The sequence below is a fragment of the Sardina pilchardus genome, chromosome 5 (assembly GCF_963854185.1).
Source record: "Sardina pilchardus chromosome 5, fSarPil1.1, whole genome shotgun sequence".
Taxonomy (NCBI): Eukaryota; Metazoa; Chordata; class Actinopteri; order Clupeiformes; family Clupeidae; genus Sardina; species Sardina pilchardus.
Window position 1 is genome coordinate 2,255,274 of NC_084998.1, and position 21,279 is coordinate 2,276,552.

At 49.1% G+C, this 21,279-nt stretch overlaps 1 protein-coding gene across 1 annotated transcript in view; it reads left to right on the plus strand.

The window, feature by feature from the left end:
- Positions 1 to 416: 416 nt before the first annotated feature.
- The window catches only part of pcxa (pyruvate carboxylase a), a gene marked incomplete in the record, with an annotated part of 112,029 nt that continues 91,166 nt past the window's right edge, over positions 417 to 21,279 (plus strand). Inside the window, 3 exon segments of the mRNA XM_062535970.1 lie at positions 417 to 708; positions 17,953 to 18,100; positions 18,785 to 18,969. Coding sequence (XP_062391954.1) covers positions 17,953 to 18,100; positions 18,785 to 18,969 — 333 coding nt within the window.

Consider the following 21,279-nt stretch of genomic DNA (forward strand, 5'->3'; position numbering starts at 1 on the left):
TCTAGCGGTTGGAAGAAAGAACGGGTTTACTGTAATCGCCTCAGCTCGCCAAAGAGACGGACAAACTCCTCGACCAATCATGTTCCCATCGTTGGCTTACTTCCTTATTACATCATCCAGTAAGCAGCATGCCCATGTACCATTTTTGAGAGAAGGCTGGGTTATGCGAACACACTAATGGTAAGATTAAGCATCGCAAGCATCACCAATCATATCTCCGAATTAAGGAACTGCTGTAGACCAATAGAACATTTTGTTTGAAAGGGGTGGATTACTGAATTACAGGGCAGCATATTTGGGCGTTACTCGGGAGGAGGGAGTTGCAAGGACGGCCAATAACAACTGACTCAAAAAAAAAAAACCCTGAAGGGTTTAAATGGTTCACATCAAACAGTATAACTGTTCTGTTTGGCCAGGTCAGATGCGGGACGTTATCAAGCCTGTCTGGAGCAGTGCAAGTCGTGATTTCTCGCCATTACCATTCCTTAACAGCATCTCACGCCTAGTTCAATGTACACATCTCGTATGAATTAAACTGAGATAGGACCCCAGTGCAGCACAGCCGCACGATACACCTCCCACCGTACGTCACCTATCCTCAGAAAGTTACGCACGGAGAGCCTTGAGCTTTTCTACTTCCAGTCTGACATTCCTTTGAGATACTGGGTTGGACACTAACCCCTTAACTCGTTACTGACTGAAGCAAAGGTAAGTATCCAGTCTTTGTGCCGTCAAGTTAGAAAGAAGCATTGACATATCCAAGGTTGCTTGCTAGCAAGGTAGGATGTAATGCTAGCCAAATGGAATCTAGCGTCACCAGCCAAGTTGGAATGAATGATGCACGGAGCAAGTGTTTGTTATGTCGGATTAAGTGGTGTAGTTGGTCTTGAACAGCCTTTTTGAGGCACACGCTTCGGACTACAACCTGAGCGGATGTTGAAGTCAAGAGTGACTAGAATGGATAACTAGCTCATCTCTGTCGGAAGTCTCACAGCTAACTTAATTTTTTATACTACAAAGTCTAGTGCGCCGTGTTCGTCATGCGTGCATGCACTACTAGAAATGATCAGCACATCCCAAAATACCTACCAAGGGCATATTGCTGTTTACACTGTATAGCACTCTCGAGAGATAACTAGGTTTGTTTGCAATGTGGTCACCTTACGAATTGAAAATGTCAACACTATAGGCTATGAATGAACATTTCTAGCCACGCTCATGCAGCGCAAGACATGAAAGGCACTGTTGCACCCCTCTTTGTCGTTGCGTTATTTAGTGAACTAATAAATTAACTTTGCCCACTCCGTCTATTTACTCAATAACAGCTAAAACTCCAAACACATTGGTGGGGTCATGGTGGAAACGTTCTGGAAATGCATCGCTGCGAGCCCATGCTTGAAGGTGGCTGGTGAGCCAAACACAGACCCTGCGTGCTATCCAAGATGTGCCACGCGTTTCAGAGCTGGCTGAACTTTAAACGAGTGCGTAGTTGTTCATGTAAAAATAAACGGATGGCATGGCCATAAACATCTTTTGTGCAGGTTGTGTAAGTTTGTCTCGTTTTTTAGTTTGAAGAAATTAAGTATCAGTTTACATTCGTTGCCTTGCCAAATGCTTGACAAGACACACCTCTGCCCAATGGTGGAGATTCAGCGTGCGCATGAATGCACTTCTAGGTCTGTCCCCTCCACAATACTTGTTAGAGTTGGTCTAAAGTGTTGAAAATACATTGTACTGAAACTGCTACTCACATCTTGGTTAGGCTAACATTTGAAAATCAAATGAACTTTTAATTGTAGTTGTTTTACCCTAAAGCTTATTGGCTTGAGTCTGCAACAAACAATCAAAGGCTGTCAATAGAGACATCACACAGCAGAGTTTTGTGGGTCAGAGTTCATGTGCTTATGGCCTCCTGCTGCAGCCATAGGAGACTGCGTTTGTTTTATGCCCGCCACACTTCCTTGTAGACTGCCAGGGATTGTCTCAGAGATAAGGTTTGTCCTGATGCTCAGAGCTGTGCTGTAAAGTAGCAGCCGCGTGATGACCCCAGCAGATTTGCTCTTGTTTACCCAACACACGTTTGCTACATCCACCTGTGCATGGTGGCCTGCGTGAGTGGTGTATTGGGTTGCTACATCACCTGCGCTGTGGCCCTCTGCGTGAGTGGTGCATGGGGTTGCTACATCCACCTGCGCTGTGGCCCTCTGCGTGATCGGTGAGTGGTGAGTGGCTTGGCTCTCCTTTGTGCATTCTGATCTGAAGGCCAACTGGTATTACAAGAGTTTGGCCAGAACACACTGTCATCTGATATGGGCTCTGGAGTCTAAAATCCATTTAAGACATTCAGTGTCCCACCCCTCATTCTCTTTCTCTCTCTCTCTTTCTCTTTCTCTCTCTCTCATTATCTCTATCTATCTCTCTCATTATCTCTATCTATCTCTCAGCCACTCCCAAATCAAATGAAATCAAATCGTATCAAGGGACATGTATATGAAGGTAGTTTGACTCTGAATGACTTGTTGTATTCATGGAAATCATTGTTGCGTCTCTCTCCCTATTCTTGCTCTCTGTAGTTTGAATATCCCAAAACAGCTTCTCTCAAGTTTAATGTTTTGCACATCAGTACAGCCCTCATTATTTGGTTTGGTTGAGCTCTTCATTAATATTTGCTATGAAGGGAACCAATAGAGATTTAGTTTGTGTTGATGTGGTTTGCCTGTGGTCTTTCTATTATCTATTGCATAAGGTTTGGTAGGGTAGTTATGCAGCTTCACGCAGTGGATTTGTATCAACATGTTTCCCCTTGTGAGCACCACCCTTGTATAGTATTGTAGTGCCGTGCCCTGTCCCTGGCATTCTTTGTGGGGGGATCTCAGTGAATATTTGGTACGGTGTCTGTGTGTGTGAGAGAGTTAGGAGACTGTCAGGCGGACTCTTACTCCTGTATGTTCTCAGCATCCATCCTAAGTGCTGCGTGGTTTCATAAACTACCGGAGATGTTTCTGAAAGAAGAGGGCACACAAATGAAAACAAGAGTGGTTGCTCTGGCCTCTCAGGAAAAAGTTAAACGAGGTCACCAAGTTTGTCAGGAATCTGGAGCAACAAAGTGCCTCTTTTCTCTCTCTCTGTGTGTGTGTGTGTGTGTGTGTGTGTGTGTGTGTGTGTGTGTGTGTGTGTGTGTGTGTGTGTTTAGAGGGGGAAGGCACACGTGACAATACCTTGTAGAGTGTAAGCCTGCTATTACTTGGCTTTCTTGTTTTGTGTTTGCTCAAGATTGCCTGTGAGCGGCGGGACCTAACAATGCAAATGGCAGAGCGCTATCTAATCTAGCTTCAGTAGCAGGGTTCTAATCTAATCCACCTTCAGAGCAGTTGAGCGTGCTGTAATCATCCCGTCTATTCTGTCTCTGTGGTGGAGCATGGCGTAGTGTGTCCTGACGTAGCGTGGCGTAGTGTGTCCTGACGTAGCGTGGTGTAGTTGTGTGTCCTGGCGTAGGGTGGTGGAGCATGTCATAGTGTGCCCTGGTGTAGGGTGGTGTAGGGTGGCGTAGCGTGCCCTGGTGTAAGGTGGTGTAGCCTGGTGTAAGGTGGTGTAGGGTGGTGTAGCCTGGTGTAAGGTGGTGGAGGGTGATGTAGCCTGGTGTAAGGTGGTGGAGTATGTCATAGCGTGCCCTGGTATAGGGTGGTGTAAGGTGGTGCAGGATATCATAGTGTGCCCTGGTATAGGGTGGTGTAAGGTGGTGCAGGATGGCATAGCGTGCCCTGGTATAGGGTGGCGTAGGGTGGTGTAGCCTGGTGTAAGGTGGTGGGAGGGTGATGTAGCCTGGTGTAAGGTGGTGGAGCATGTCATAGTGTGCCCTGGTATAGGGTGGTGTAGGGTGGTGCAGGATGGCATAGCGTGCCCTGTTATAGGGTGGTGTAAGGTGGAGGAGCATGCCCTGGTGTAGGGTGGTGTAGCCTGGTGTAAGGTGGTGGGAGGGTGATGTAGCCTGGTGTAAGGTGGTGGAGCATGTCATAGTGTGCCCTGGTATAGGGTGGTGTAAGGTGGTGGAGCATGTCATAGTGTGCCCTGGTGTAGGGTGGTGTAAGGTGGTGCAGGATGGCATAGCGTGCCCTGGTATAGGGTGGCGTAGGATGGCATAGCGTGCCCTGGTGTAGGGTGGTGTAGGGTGGTGCAGGATGGCATAGCGTGCCCTGGTGTAGGGTGGTGTAGGGTGGTGCAGGATGGCATAGTGTGTCCTGGTGTAGGGTGGTGTAAGGTGGAGGAGCATGGCATAGTGTGCCCTGGTGTAGGGTGGTGTAAGGTGGAGGAGCATGGCATAGTGTGCCCTGGTGTAGGGTGGTGTAAGGTGGAGGAGCATGGCATAGTGTGTCCTGGTATAGGGTGGTGTAAGGTGGAGGAGCATGGCATAGTGTGTCCTGGTATAGGGTGGTGTAAGGTGGAGGAGCATGGCATAGTGTGCCCTGGTGTAGGGTGGTGTAAGGTGGAGGAGCATGGCATAGTGTGCCCTGGTGTAAGGTGGAGGAGCATGGCATAGTGTGTCCTGGTATAGGGTGGTGTAAGGTGGAGGAGCATGGCATAGTGTGCCCTGGTGTAGGGTGGTGTAAGGTGGAGGAGCATGGCATAGTGTGCCCTGGTGTAAGGTGGAGGAGCATGGCATAGTGTGTCCTGGTATAGGGTGGTGTAAGGTGGAGGAGCATGGCATAGTGTGCCCTGGTGTAGGGTGGTGTAAGGTGGAGGAGCATGGCATAGTGTGCCCTGGTGTAAGGTGGAGGAGCATGGCATAGTGTGCCCTGGTGTAAGGTGGAGGAGCATGGCATAGCGTGCCCTGACTCCTGGTGGAGGGTGGTGTAGGGTGGTATAGCATGCCCTGGTGTAGCGCGTGCTTGTAGAGCCCTCTGTTTTGTCCAACGCTCTTGTGGTCTGATTGGCGTGCATTATGAAGTGTGACAGCTGCGTGTGTGTGTGTGTGTGTGTGTAGTGTGTGTGTGTGTGTGTAGCCCCGTGAGTGTGACAGCTGTAGGTGCTTGCAGCTGGACTCTGAGGAATGTGAGTCGCTGAGCTGAGCTCTTAGTGCCGTGACATAACGAGGTAGGAGCCCGGACTTATCACCGAGTGCCCCCCACTCACGGGAATCCCCTTCCCCCCTTGGTCGTGTGGCCAGGAACGGAGCTGCAGGCCAGACTGGGTTCACTTCATCTCCCAGCTCCAAATGGTGCCGTGGAGGTTGGTGGTGGAGCAGGTGGAGCAGGTGGAGCAGGGCTAGCGTGGAGGTTGGTGGTGTTGGTGGTGGAGGTGGTGGAGCAGGGCTAGCGTGGAGGTTGGTGGTGGAGGTGGTGGAGCAGGGCTAGCGTGGAGGTGGAGCAGGTGGAGCAGGTGGAGCAGGGCTAGCGTGGAGGTGGAGCAGGTGGAGCAGGTGGAGCAGGGCTAGCGTGGAGGTTGGTGGTGGAGGTGGTGGAGCAGGGCTAGCGTGGAGGTTGGTGGTGGAGGTGGTGGAGCAGGGCTAGCGTGGAGGTGGAGCAGGTGGAGCAGGTGGAGCAGGGCTAGCGTGGAGGTGGAGCAGGTGGAGCAGGTGGAGCAGGGCTAGCGTGGAGGCTAGCGATGGAGGTTGGTGGTGGAGCAGGTGGAGCAGGGCTAGCGTGGAGGCTAGTGGTGGAGCAGGGCTAGCGGTGGAGCAGGGCTAGCGTGGAGGCTAGCGGTGGAGCAGGGCTAGCGTGGAGGCTAGCGGTGGAGCAGGGCTAGCGTGGAGGCTAGCGGTGGAGCAGGGCTAGCGTGGAGGCTAGTGGTGGAGCAGGGCTAACGTGGAGGCTAGCGGTGGAGCAGGGCTAGCGTGGAGGCTAGCGGTGGAGGTTGGTGGTGGAGGTGGAGCAGGGCTAGTGTGGAGGTTGGTGGTGGAGCAGGTGGAGCAGGGCTAGTGTGGAGGCTAGCGGTGGAGGCTAGCGGTAGAGCAGGGCTAGCGTGGAGGCTAGCGGTAGAGCAGGGCTAGCACTGGGATTCTCCAGTTTCAGTGTGCAGCTCTGGCTGACTCATCAGGCCCTGCAGGAGCATCTGAGCGTGAGTCAGAAGAGGCCTGCTGGCTGCAGTAAATAACTGGGGTTGATCCTGGACGAGGCCTTTTACCGTAAGAGGCCGGGCTTGGTGACGTGACACTATGAGTGAACTAAAAACTGGGCTTGGGCTTTTAAGCTAAAACATGAACCCTTTTTTCTTGTATGTAACTTTTGCCTTTCACAATCACAAGGTTAGTGTCCAGAAGCATGGGTCAGGAAAGTCTTCCTTTGGCCATTGATCTCAAAACCGGACCCTGGACCCCTAGAGTAGGGATCTGCTGCAGAATGGATCCTCACATCGGCCAGTGGTGCTGGGGCTGAGGTGTGCCAGTTAGCCTGCTGCAGCCTCGGAGTCTTGTGCCCAGCCCCTCTGTGTGTGTGTGTGTGTGTGTGTGTGTGTGTGTGTGTGTGTGTGTGTGTGTGTGTGTGTGTGTGTGTGTGTGTGTGTGTGTGTGTGTGTGTGTGTGTGTAAGTGTGTGTAAAGCCCCTCTGGGTGAAGAGTTGGGCACTCAGCATATGGCAGGAGCTGAAAGTGTGCCGTTGGGTCTCTGTCCCCTCTGCTCTGATAAGAAGGTCTCAGCGCAGCCCCGTTGCACTCACACTCGTCCGTACACCATGCTGTGCTGAGTCATGCTTCCTGTTCAGGGCAGAGCCGGCTGCGGGGTCATTTGAGGAGTGCGTTTATGAGAATGACACTGTACCTGTATAGTAGGAATCGGTGACCTATTCCTCAGCTCTGCTTTATGTGCTGCGTATGTTCTTGTATAATTGCTATGTAATTGCAAAAGGGTTATTGTCTGGCTGATCTTTAATGCTCTACATTGCCCATAATCAGCAACCATTCATCCAATGTTCCACAGGCACGTTCTGTTTGCTAATCTGATACCATTATTGATTTTTGTTTGCTAATTCTGATACCATTATTTTTTTTTTTTTTAATTGAATTATAAAAGCCTAATGGAGGAAACATTGGAGAACCCTTTTGCAATTATGTAAGTACATAATGTAATCTGAAAACTGCTGCTCTGATTAAAAAAACAATGCAACTGATCTCAGCTGGTATTCTGTCTATAATGGAGTGGAATAGAACAATCTAGGTGACCCCAAACATTTGACCGGTAGTGTACTTAAAAAGTATTCAGTAAATGGCTGGCACCTGACAGGTCTGTGCCGGCTGTTGCCCGAGTCTGGGCTGGTGTCAGTTGTCCGGGCTGATGTCAGTAGGCCGGTGTCAGTTGTCCGGGCTGATGTCAGTAGGCCGGTGTCAGTTGTCTGGGCTGATGTCAGTAGGCCGGGCTGGTGTCTGTAGGCCGGTGTCAGTTGTCCGGGCCAGTGTCTGTAGGCCGGTGTCAGTTGTCCGGGCTGATGTCAGTAGGCCGGTGTCTGTAGGCCGGTGTCAGTTGTCCGGGCTGATGTCAGTAGGCTGGTGTCTGTAGGCCGGTGTCAGTTGTCTGGGCTGATGTCAGTTGTCCGGGCTGATATTAGTAGGCTGGTGTCTGTAGGCCGGTGTCAGTTGTCCGGGCTGATGGCAGTAGGCCAGTGTCAGTAGTTTGGGCCGGTGTCAGTAATCTGACCGGCTCTGTGGGCCGAGGAGAAGTCTTCCCACACTGACACGCGTGTGTCTTCAGTTCAGCCTCAGGGTAATTCCAAAGGCTCACTCAGTTTACTTCCTGCGCATTCCTCTCGTCTCCATGGAAACCCATGAAAAGAACTCCAGAAGGGTCCAGCTTTGTTCCGTGTGTGGATGGGAGGCAGAAACAGGAGGAGCTAACATGTGACTCCCCCAAAATGCACTGAAATGTTTTGGTGCGATCGAAGCTCAAGCTAAATGTTGGTGTGATTTGTATTTCTCTACAAACAGCTTCTGAACGCATTGCTGGAAGGAGCCTATGGGTGGCTCTCAAACTCTCCTCGATCCTCAATGCTCGGTCCTCGAGGCTCGTTCGCACTGATCTATAACTAACACTGGATAGACTCCCATTGTTGCCGCCCCATCATTCTTTATCTAGATCAGTAAGGAAGAGGATCGAGGAAGGAAGGGAGGGTGCATAAAAGACCAAATGAGAGGCACCCAAAGTATGGCAGGTTATTGTAGGTGTGCCAAGTGCCAACTGGTCTTCAGCAGTAATGGATCCAGTGTGCTGAGTCTGCTGACCCGTGCGTCCTGATGTGGTGGTGGAGGTTTACCCAGAGCAGAGAGAGGGAGGCGTATGGGGGCCTATACGTCTGGCCTGTTATCTGATCCAGGGCTAACGCACAGTGGTGGGATGGCATGAAGCAGCTGGGGAAGGACACTTGGGCCTGTCAGTCACCAGGGGCGTATAATGGGGGTTAGCCGCTAGCCGCTTAGCCAGTCGGGCTCCATCTGCACTGGCCAGTAGTTGGGCACCCTCACTTGTTAACCCCTCACTGCTCCGGGTTAGTGTGTGCTTCACCTCACGGTGTTCACTGTGTGCTGTGTGTGTTCACTGTGTGCTGTGTGTGTTCACTGTGTGCTGTGTGTGTTCAGTATGTGCTGTGTGTGTTCACTAGTTCACGGATGGGATCAATGTAGAGACCAAATCCCTTGTATACGCAAGCACACTCGGCCGAGAAGAAGCCTCCTTTACATTTACAGCTGCACCGGTCAGTTGTTTTAGATTGGGCATCCGAGGTCAGTTGTTTTAGATTGGGCATCAGCGGTCAGTTGTTTAGATTGGGCATCAGCGGTCAGTTGCTTTAGATTGGGCATCAGCGGTCAGTTGTTTTAGATTGGGCATCAGCGGTCAGTTGTTTAGATTGGGCATCAGCGGTCAATTGCTTTAGATTGGGCATCAGCGGTCACTTGTTTTAGATTGGGCATCCGAGGTCAGTTTTAGATTGGGCATCCGAGGTCAGATGAGGCAGGGGCGACTCTTACACCCCTCTTGTTCACAGGCACCCAACTGCAGCTGCGTCCAGACAGAAGCACAGAAGGGATTGGTAGCGTCTCTTAAGCATTTGTGCTATAATTAGCTTTCAAAATGTGTTGGAAAATCGCTGCTTTGATTCATGATGGCCCTAGTCTAAGTTAATAATGATTAATTAATAATAAACTATTCCGTCATTAATTATTTAGACTAGAGGTAGTCCGAGTCCACTCAGACACAGCCCTAGTTGCACACACACACACACATACACACACACACACAGCTCGTTGTCAATACACTCTCTCAGCAGGCTAGAAGTAGCACACACACTCTCTCAACTCATCTTTCACACACACTCAATGTTGTCAGCTCGACCACATACACACACTCTCAGCTGGCTTGTCATTCTCACACACATCTATACACACTCTCAGCTCGTCTTAAACACACACTTGACGCTGTCAGCTCGTTCGCAGACACACACTCTCAGCAAGCTAGTCATGCTCACACACATTTATACACACACTCTCACACACTATACACAACCCCCCCCCCCCCCCCCCCCCACACACTCAGCCCTGTCAACGTGTCCTCATACACACTCTCAGTTACTGTCTATACACACCACAGGAACGTAGTTGTCCACACACACTTCAAGCACACACTCGCTCCGCAGTCCTCTCGTCTACTCATGCTAGTTACTCACACACTGTCTCTGCAGGCTGAACTTAAACACACACACACACACACACACACACATCGTAGTGGTTCTCAACTAGCGTGCTGTGAGGCATAGTGTGGTTTGCTTTGGAATTGCTTAGTCATAGATCATAGGATCATGTGTTGCAATGCAGCAGTGACACAGCTCCATAATAAAGAGCTAAGGCAGTCAACATTACATTACATTACGTTTGGCTGATGCTGTTTATCCAAAGGGACTTCCAGCATAGTAAACATCATGTGAGCAAATGCCCATCACTCTGGTCTCCGCTCATGAGCACACACACACACACACACACACACACACACACACACACACACGTCGGCATAAGAACGAACGGCGGTGTTCTAATCAGTAACCATGAGCTGGTGTGCCTCCATGTCTGGGTTTGACCTTTGGTGTGAATTCGCCCCAAAAAGGTTGAGATCCTCTGGACTAGTCAACACACACACACACACTCAGCACTACAGCCTGGAGCTCTACACACTTATAGCAGACTAGTCCACACACACTCAGCACTACAGCCTGCTGCTCTACACACTTATAGCAGAATAGTCAGCACACACACTTTGAACACACTAGTCATTCACACACACTTATAGCAGACTAGTCAACACACACTCAGCACTACAGCCTGCTGCTCTACACACTTATAGCAGACTAGTCATTCACACACACTTACAGCAGACTAGTCATTCACACACACTTATAGCAGACTAGTCAACACACACTCAGCACTACAACCTGGTGCTCAACACACTTATAGCAGAATAGTCAACACACACTTATAGCAGACTAGTCATCTACACATGATTCGTAGTCATTCACACACAACCCTCCCCTCCTCTCCTCCACTCCTTCTCCTCATTCTCTCCTCCTCTCCTCCACTCCTTCTCCACTTTCTTTTTCCTTCTCTCCTCCACTCCTTCTCCACTTTCTTTTTCCTTCTCTCCTCCACTCCTTCTCCTCTTTCTTTTTCCTTCTCTTGGCTTCATCCCTCCCTCTCCCTCCCTTCACCACTGTCTGTCTGTTTGTCTGACTCCTCTTTTTCCTTTGCTTCTTCTCTTTGTTCTTCTCTTTCCTCCTCCTCTCTCCTTTCTTCTTGCTCTTTGTTCGTCTCTCCTCTCTTCCCTTCCTCTCTCCTTCTTCTCCTCTTTCTTCTCCTCCTTGCTGTTCTCTCTCTCCTTGTTCACATTCCCAGTGTGTAGTTCAGATGGGCCTTATAGGATTAAATTGTTTGCATGACAAAAGATTTACTGTTACACCAAAGCACTCTCAGGAACAGCTGAATAAAAGGGGGAAATAGTGAACCAAACACACTCTATAAATACACACACACACACACACACACACACACAGCTGTGTGTGTGAATGGTTCCCGTCTTGCTCCCAGGTCTGTGGGCTACAGGCAGGTACAGTCTGTCTTTTGTTGGACGGCAATGTGATCCGTCCCTTTTTTAGACCGAAACCACGGACTGTGTGGATGGACTTAAGTTGGCCGCGCTGGAGCTCTGAGGGGCCCACTCAGGAGTTAGCACTGCCCGCAGGAGCACACCGACTATACTGCCACACACACACACACACACACACACACACACAACAAGAACACACTGACTATACTGCCACACACACACACACACACACACAACAAGAACACACCCACTATACTGCCACACACACACACACACACACACAACAAGAACACACCGACTATACTGCCACACACACACACACACACACACACACGCACACACACACACAACAAGAACACACCGACTACTGCCACACACACACACATACACACACACACACAACAAGAACACACCGACTACTGCCACACACGCGCACACACACACACAACAAGAACACACCGACTACTGCCACACACACACACACGCACACACACACACAACAAGAACACGCCGACTACTGCCACACACACACACACACACACACACACACGCACACACACACACACACAACAAGAACACACCGACTACTGCCACACACACACGCAACAAAGGGAAGAGCTGTTGCACAATCTGGCGAGGACTGTTACAGTGGTGTGGGGGTTTCACGGGAAGCTTCCTGTTGAAATAAAGCCACAGGCTGTTCACCAGGAGGTATCAGAATGGACGTGTTGCTGTCCCCACGCGGCTTGTCTTGTCCATGCCGTCCTTGACCACAACCGTCCGCCTCCCAGACCTTTGGACACTCACGCCGCTCGCTGGGGCCTAGTGTTGCGCAAGCCTCTGGCTTTGATCTGTGTTTGTTTTTTGACGTACAGACAGATATGGTTTTGAATAGAGGCCTTTAGAAGGGTCTTAGGCTGCTAGGTAAACTCATGTGACTTTAGTGTGACTTTAGTGAGAATGGAGAATCAGCGCAGGCAGACTTTAGGAATCAAAGCAACCTTTATAGTCTATGTCTAAATGTCTAAACAGTAGGCTATTGTGCAAATGTTTAGACATTTGTCATCAGACATCTCTGTTTTCTGTATTTGTGCATCAGTACTTTTAAGCTAGATTTTCAGACATTGTTCTTTTACCCATTGTGTATGTTGTGCCTTAATGGAGCATGCTAACCTTTTGGTAAATTAGCTCATTTGTTATGTAGCCCAGAGTTAGGTAGCCTAAGACTTCCCTCTCCTGCGTGTCATAGCCCGATGTAGCACTCTTAGCAAGGTTTAACATAATTCACTTGAAGTTAAGTGGGTGAGAAAAGTTGTAACTGGCCTGTAGATTAGTTTTTTTATTATATAAATGACACACAGATACACAATGACAACATTTAACGTACTCGTGACTAAGTTTGCCTGTTTACAGAGCTACTTAATTATAACTAGATATATTGAGCAGCAACAGTGCACAATTATTACAAGAAGCATACATGGTAGTATCAGATTTCATTGGCTGAGGGATCAGCGCTGGAAATATTGCAGAAAACGGGACCATGAGTCTTCATAAGATGTTATGTTGTTTTTCAGAGATGCAGTAAGCTTTTAGGTTTGAGTGATTAGTTAAAAGATTGAGCCATTGATCGAGATTTTAACTCTGTTTTTTCCAGTTTAGTAAAATTGTTTTTGCAATGGTTAAAGCAATGAAAATAAAGGGCTTCACTGTCTTTTTGACATCTAAATTAGACAGGTCACCAAGAAGTACAACAATGGGGCATAAAGGGATGTCACAGTTCAGTATTTCAGATAATATTTTGATCACTTTTATCCATAAAGAGTTGATGCAATTACAGTCCCAGAGAGCATGAAAATAATCAATAGCATTTGGACAGTGTGGACATTTAAGTTTGACCAAATCCCATTTGATGATATGAAGTTGTTTCGAAGTTATATGTGCTCTATAGGACTTTATGTTGGATGAGCTGAACTTTAGAATTACAAGACATAGAGAATGTGTTGCTAAGTCATGTCCTTGTTACAGTGTCCTGTCTCTACAGCATCAGTGCAAATGTGCCTCCTTTTCTACTGTTCTTATCTGTAATTCAGCTGCTGCAGGTCAACACCTACAGTACAGTTATTGCTGCCCTTTGCATGTGACTATAAATGTAGATGTGAACCTCTGTGCAGTGGTAGCAGATTACTAGTCTGTCATTGAAGCTTATGTGGTTACTAACGCTGGGTGAAATGGTGCCAGATGAGGACCTGGATCTAGCACTCGTGTAGCCCTGTGTGTGTGTGTGTGTGTGTGTGTGTGTGTGTGTGTGTGTGTGTGTGTGTGTGTGTGTGTGTGTGTGTGTGTGTGTGTGTGTGTGTGTGTGTGTGTGTGTGTGTGTGTGTGTGTGTGTGTGTGTGTGTGTGTGTGTGTGTGTGTGTGTGTGTGTGTGTGTGTGTGTGTGTGTGTGTGTGTGTGTGTGTGTGTGTGTGTGTGTGCCTTATGAGATGTGCTCTGGTCTGTGTAGCCTGCAGCAGGACTACACAGCACCCAAGGAATGTCCTCTCAGCAGAGCCATATGGGGCTGAGTAAACAACCACACACACGCAACCATGCACACACACACACACACACACACACACACGATGCACCTCTCTCTTACTTACCAAACACGCGCAGCCATGCGCACACACACACACACACACACACGATGCACCTCTCTCTTACTTACCAAACACACGCCCGGAACACACGGATGGCAATCTCACCTGCGCACACACACACACACACACACACACACACACACACACACACACACACACACACACACACACACACACACACACACACACACACACACACACACACACACACACACACACACACACACACACACACACACACGCGCACGCACACACACACACGATGCACCTCTCTCTTACTTACCAAACACACGCAGCCATGCGCACACACACACACACACACGATGCACCTCTCTCTTACTTACCAAACACACGCAGCCATGCACACACACACACACACACACACACACACACACACACACACACACACACACACACACACACATAATGCACCTCTCTCTCTTACTTACTTTCTTACTTTTTCCCGCTCTGTTTCTTTCTTTCTTCCTTTCTTTCGTCCTTTCTTTTGTCTTTCTCTCTCTCTCTTTCTCTCTTTCTCTCTCTCTCTCTCTCTCTCTCTCTCTTTCTCTCACTCACACTCACACACACGCACACACACAGAGAGAGATGGAGTTGTGGCAGACAGAGCTGTAACCCCTGAGGGACATGAGCAGACTGTAACTGGAGTCCTCACTGTCTGGACTCTGCTGATCCCGGCCCTGATGCGGCCCTCTCATGGCCCTGATGTGGCCCTGATACGGCCCTCTCATGGCCCTGATGTGGCCCTGATACGGCCCTCTTATGGCCCTGATGTGGCCCTCTTATGGCCCTCTTATGGCCCTGATGGGTGGGGATGGTGGGGATCCGGTGAAGGCTGGCCTAATCTCAGGCACGGCTGCGGTTTGGTGCGGGTGTTCACTGCTTTAAATGGGAAACATGACAAGCCGATCATGAGAGAGTGAGCGCTAAGTGAATGAGGGTTAATGGAGCTAGACGGCGAAATGAGTCTCTTTCTCCTGATTGTCGTTGAGAAATCACAGATTTAATTGCAGTTTCTGCAAATTCAGTGTAGATTATAAGATGAATGAACAAGTACTTGCGTCCTTTCGATTTCTTAGAGGTTGGGTCGTTGTTGCCCATAAACAAATTAGCATTCTGCTAATAAATTATGTCATTGACATTTTTAAAACAGGCTTTTTAGAACAAATAAGCAACATTCAAATGAATGTGTATTTTCTTTGTCTATTCATTTGAATGTTGCATTCAAAAGGGGAGGCACACATTTATATCCCAAGGAAAGTGGGTTTTGAGGGCTGCAGCTCCATAGACCTCCATCCATTCTGCACTCGCCCACTAGCGCCCCCACATGGGGCCAGAGTGGAACTGCAACCAGTTCAGACACCAAGAGTGCAAGTGCTCCTCATTAAACATTCTGTGGGTACAGCAACGCCAAAGAGCTGGACTAACTTGCGTGTGTGTCTGTGTGTGTCTGCCTGCGTGTGTGTCTGTGTGCTTGTGTGTCTGCCTGCGTGTGTATGCATGTCCAACCATTCCCCAGTGGAGGGTAAAGTTCACATGACATTTCTCTCCTCTTGAGTCATAACCTGCTTGTCTGGGGTCGTAATTACTGGTTGTTCCAGATGTGATGGCTAACAGGACTGTTAATGTGTACCATTACTGGCTGAAGGGGTGTGTTTGTGTGTGTGTGTGTCTGTGGGGAGGGGGGGTCTAAGAGTTAAGGGGGAAGGCAAGACAACACGAGGAAGATAATTTGACATGAAAAAATCCTTTTAAAGTTTGTAAAATAAAATTTTTAAAAATCCATATCGTCCCTGAGTGACTGTCTTCAGTGTGTGTGAGGGTCAGGTGTGTGTTCCGGGGCAGAAGATGCACTTACAGCTCTCCATAAGTGTGTGTAGAGGAAGAAGAGAACATTTGAACTGCAATCAAGTCCATGCTTGTTATTGTTTACCGGTTTCAGAGCTTCGTGGTTTTGGAAATGCCTGGTTCACAACCACATTTCAGCCCACGCCCTGGTAATCCACCACGCTTTCTCCCATGGCTGTGGCCTGAGGCACAGTTGAGCTGAGCTGAGGTGAGGTGAGCTGAGGTGAGATTAATCTTAAAGATAACAGCGTTTTGGAGTTTGTGTGGAAGGTTTGGAGAAGTTGCAGTCTGTCTCCCATTGAAGTGAAGGGTTCTGTCTAGTGAAGGGCATAGTTCTGTCTAGTGAAGGGCATAGTTCTGTCTAGTGAAGGGCATAGTTCTGTCCAGTGAAGGGCATAGTTCTGTCTAGTGAAGGGCATAGTTCTGTCCAGTGAAGGGCATAGTTCTATCTAGTGAAGGGCATAGTTCTGTCCAGTGAAGGGCATAGTTCTGTCTAGTGAAGGGCATAGTTCTGTCTAGTGAAGGGCATAGTTCTGTCCAGTGAAGGGCATAGTTCTGTCTAGTGAAGGGCATAGTTCTGTCCAGTGAAGGGCATAGTTCTGTCCAGTGAAGGGCATAGTTCTGTCCAGTGAAGGGCATAGTTCTGTCTAGTGAAGGGCATAGTTCTGTCTAGTGAAGGGCATAGTTCTGTCTTTACGGGTTACGGGTCGTTGTTTCTGACTTCCATTGGTCTCCCTCTCCTCTGGTGGAGACTGCAGTGACCTTTTACTGTTGGCCAGAGCTGAGCAGGGCTGTTGTCAACGCGCCCCAGAGAGTGTGTGTGTTTGTGTGTGTGTGTGTGAGTGAGGAAGAGTGAGATTCCAGAAGCACTCGTAACTCAGAGCACATTTAAACAACTTTAATGGAGTTTGAAAGGTGGTTGGGGTGGAATGCCTCTGAATTCTTGTCACTCACTCACTCTCTCTCACTCACTCACTCGCGTGCGCACACACACACACACACACACACACACACACCACATTGGTGTCAGTGGAGTACATGTGTGTGAGTGAGGGTGTGCTCAATAAAAGCAACAGTGTGTATGCGCAGAATAAATGTGTGTGTGTGTGTGAGTGAGAGAGAGTGCAAGAGGTAGAGAGCCTAAAATTGAGAGCAAGTGAATGTTTCTGCCTGCAGGGGTGCCTTTAGGTTTTGGAGGGGCAAGCCTCTGGCAGAACTTCAGTGTTGAGACGTGCGCACACACACACACGCTCGCGCACACGGACTCAGGCTTGCTAGGCATCAGTGCGGCCCAGCAACCATTATGCCCCCCCCTTCCCCTCCCCTGTCCCAAGTCAAAGTTTGGAATGCCCCCCCCCCCACCACCCACCCAATTGTTTTGTTCTTCTCTGCTCTCCCAGGGAGCGTGCTCAGAATGGCTGTTTGTTCAGGTGCTCCCTCGACCCCTTCCCATAATGCACTGCGGCGGAGCGCGGCCTCTCCTCTCTGATTGGCTCTCTGCTCTGAGGATTTGCGAGAGACAGAAAGAGACTTGCGGCCATCGCTACCCGCGGCCAGACTGCACAAAGCCCAGCCGCATGCCAGCCGCATGCCAGCCGCATCCTAACCGCACGTGGGAGGAGACGCCAGTCCTCTGTAGTAGAGCAGAACTGTTTTGAAGTGATGTCTGTAACGGCTAGTGAGAGTTTAGCCCGAGGGTCTGTCTTTAGAGTCTAGACCGCCACTCCTATCTTATCCCAGAGAGAGCTAACCGCTTCAGCTACTTTCAGACACTGGCGTCTGATTTGACAACCTTTATCTTTACAGGCCACTGTTTGCTCAATGTAACAGCCTCACAGAGCCCACTTATCACTTATCACAGACGTTATCACTGACAGACGCTCTGACTTTCACTAACCCCCCTCCCCCGTGGGCCCCCCTCTCTCTACAAAGGGCAGAAACGTTTTCCTGATGTTGCATTCTTGTTTGTAGAATTCTGTTGTTATCTCCCACTGCAGATATCACAACAGGTTGTCTTTAAGCCCCCCTCTCTGGTCTAGCAGGTGTAGCAGGTGCAGTAGGCTATGGAGCCTGTTGTGTTGAACCCCCTGAGTCACTATGTGTAGCAGGTGTAGTAGGCTGTTGTGTTGAACCCCCTGAGTCATTATGTGCAGCAGGTGTAGTAGGCTGTGGAGCCTGTTGCGCTCTCTGCACCCGGAGATTTTCATTCAGTTATGTAATGTAACTATCTCCTAACTCTCTAACACTAATGATCTCTCTCTCCCTCTCTCTCTCTCTCTCTCTCTCTCTCTCTCTCTCTCTCTCTCTCTCTCTCTCTCTCCCTCTCTCCCTCTCTCTCTCTCTCTCTCTCCCCCCCCCCCCCCCCCCGTACTGTAGATGCTGCATCAGGTGGGTGGCGTGCGTGTGGCTCTGGGCCTGCTGGTGGTCAGGAGGTCGTGCCTGACCTGTGTGTCCCGACCCGCCCACAGCTCCCCCAAGGCCCGCGAGTACAAGCCCATCAAGAAGGTCATGGTGGCCAACAGAGGTCAGTCGTCTCACACACACACACACACACACACACACGCATTCTCTCTTTCTCCCCGGCCATGAGAGCAAATCCTTCAAGAAGCTCATGGTGGTCATGGAGGTTAGGAGCTCACACTCCGGCCGTCTCCATTGCCCTCCTCTCCTCTCCTCTCCTCTCCTCTCCTCTCCTCTCCTCTCCTCTGTCCCCCTTTCTCCTCTCCTCTCTTCTCCTCTCTTCTCCTCTCCTCTCCTCTCCTCTCCTCTCCTCTCCTCTCCTCTGTCCCCCTGTCTCCTCTCCTCTCCTCTCCTCTGTCCCCCTGTCTCCTCTCCTCTCCTCTCTTCTCCTCTGTCCCCCTGTCTCCTCTCCTCTCCTCTCCTCTCCTCTCCTCTGTCCCTCTGTCCCCCTGTCTCCTCTCCTCTCCTCTCCTCTCCTCTCTTCTCTTCTCCTCTCCTCTCGTCTCCTCTCCTCTCCTCATGTCAACTTATGCTACTGTGTGTCCTCTCATTTCAACTCCCATCTGTTGTATTGGACCCACTGCATCCACACTATTCTGTTCTGTTCTCTAGTGTAACTCTCCTCTCCCTTGGTTGAATAATAATATGATAATGTTAAAGTCTTGCATTGTTGGTACATTATAGTAAATAGTGTGTGTGTGTCTCTGTTGTGTGTGTCTCGTGTGTGTGTGTGTGTGTGTGTGCGCAGGTGAGATTGCCATCCGTGTGTTCCGGGCGTGCACGGAGCTGGGGATCCGCACGGTGGCGGTGTACTCCGAGCAGGACACGGGGCAGATGCACCGGCAGAAGGCGGACGAGGCCTACCTCATCGGCAAGGGCCTGCCGCCCGTCGCCGCCTACCTGCACATCCCCGACATCATCAAAGTGGCCAAGGTCCGTCTCCCACCTCACAGCACCTCTCTCGGTTCTAAAGGCATGAGCGTAATGTAAAACGCCTCTCTCGGTTCTAAAGGCATGAGCGTAATGTAAAACACCTCTCTCGGTTCTAAAGGCATGACCGTAATGTAAAACGCCTCTCTCGGTTCTAAAGGCATGAGCAGAGCCTATATTTCTCCTGGGTTACAGCGTCTCTCTCGGTTCTAAATACATGACCAGAGCCTATATTTCTCCTGGGTTACAGCACCTCTCTCGGTACTAAAGACATGACTAGAACCTATATTTCTCTCGGGTTACAACACCTCTCTCGGTCCTAAAGGCATGACCGTAAAGTGAAACGCCTCTCTCGGTTCTAAAGACATGACTAGAACCTATATTTCTCTCGGGTTACAAAACCTCTCTCGGTCCTAAAGGCATGAGCGTAAAGTAAAACGCCTCTCTCGGTTCTAAAGGCATGACCAGAACCTATATTTCTCCCGGGTTACAACACCTATATAGTGTATATATACAACTATATATCACACTGTAATGATAGGAGCCACTCCAGTAGAGTTGGTCATATCTGTTATGGCCGACGGTTAAGCCAGATGAGTTGGTAGCTGCAGGTAAAAGCATAGGCCAACATTTAATTTGCAATCAGTTTTCCGTTAGCCTTGAGTTTTCAACAACGTTTGCAAACAATCACAAAAGTCTGATGAGGTAGTTCTCCGCAGACACACAGTGGAACTGGACGAAGGCAACAGTGCAGTTACTCTTTGAATGGAATGTTAGCACCAAATCATTCAAATTCAACCGTTCAAAGAAAACATGAACTGCGAACGTTTGCCACTGTTTGCCAAATTTGAATGCACCTCTGGTGTCGGGCACTCTGATGGAGACTGATCATTTTTCTATAGAAATGTGCTCATCATTGCCCTATATACTATAGAAATGTGGCTCATCATTGCCCTATACTATAGAAATGTGCTCATCATTGCCCTATACTATAGAAATGTGCTCATCATTGCCCTATACTATAGAAATGTGCTCATCATTGCCCTATACTATAGAAATGTGCTCATCATTGTTCTATAGAAATGTGCTCATCATTGCCCTATACTATAGAAATATGGCTCATCATTGCCCTGTACTATAGAAATGTGCTCATCATTGTTCTATAGAAATGTGCTCATCATTGTGCTATAGAAATATGGCTGGTTACTGAGGGTCTGAGTACCGGTTTATCACCACAAGGGGGAGCACTGCACTGCACATAGTGAAGGCCCCAAACCATCTAGATCTCAGACCGGCTCTGCTGTAGATCACTTTAGATCCCAGGGCTATAATTCTCTTGCTCATAGCACGGACATGCTAGTTAGCGTCTGGTATTATTATTACTGTGTGGTTGTGAAATCTGAGAGTAGCTTGTGAGACAGGCTCTCACTCCTTGCCCCAGGTGGTGGTGTGTTGATGACATTTCTTGTTCATTCCTCGGTTGTGTTCTTCAGATCTGTTGATCTGATTTATCTGCCCTGAGGCGTCGCCCGGCCAGCTGCCACTTTCTGAGCGGTGTTTGTGATTGGACGTGAGCAGTTCGTCATCACCTGGGTGAAACCTGGGGCTCAGGTGGACAGCTGCACTGCTGATATAAAGTCAGACTGGGCGTGGCCAGATCATCACCTGGCTAAACTGTAGTTAATGTGGACACTGCAGATATGATAGCCACCCTGACATGTGCTTAAAGACTATGGCTGGGTTTCCCAGATTCGTTAAGAAGCTCTTAAGTGCTAAGAACTTCTTAGGAGTGTTCTTAGAACGTTCTTAGAGCGCTCCTAAGAAGTTCTTAGCACTTAAGAAGCCGCCTACAGGCCGTTTGTGGCCACACAAGCAGTTTGCCGGCTTGCAGTGGGGAGACTAATTAAGGGAGATTGGCCTCATCTGGTACCGGTGTGGGCATATAAGCAATCGCCATCCCTTGCATCTCTCTCTCTCTCACAGTAGTACACAGACATATTTTGGACACACCGCACTGCAAACCACTTCTACTCACTTACATATGACTGACACGCATTCATACACTCATAATTTCATTCCCCTAGACACTTTCTTCATTACAGATTACCTTAAATGAATATAGTTTATTATTGGGAATCTGTTGTGTGCCTCTTTTGTGTTGTGCCGTGAGCCGGGCGTAACACAAATTGGGGGCTCGTCCGGGATATTAAATACGCTCTCCAATAGTATGGGGTGTTTAGGTTATTACTATTAAATACGGTCTCTGAGAGGTAGCTTATAATAAAGGCTTTAACAAGTATGGTCTCCTCTCTC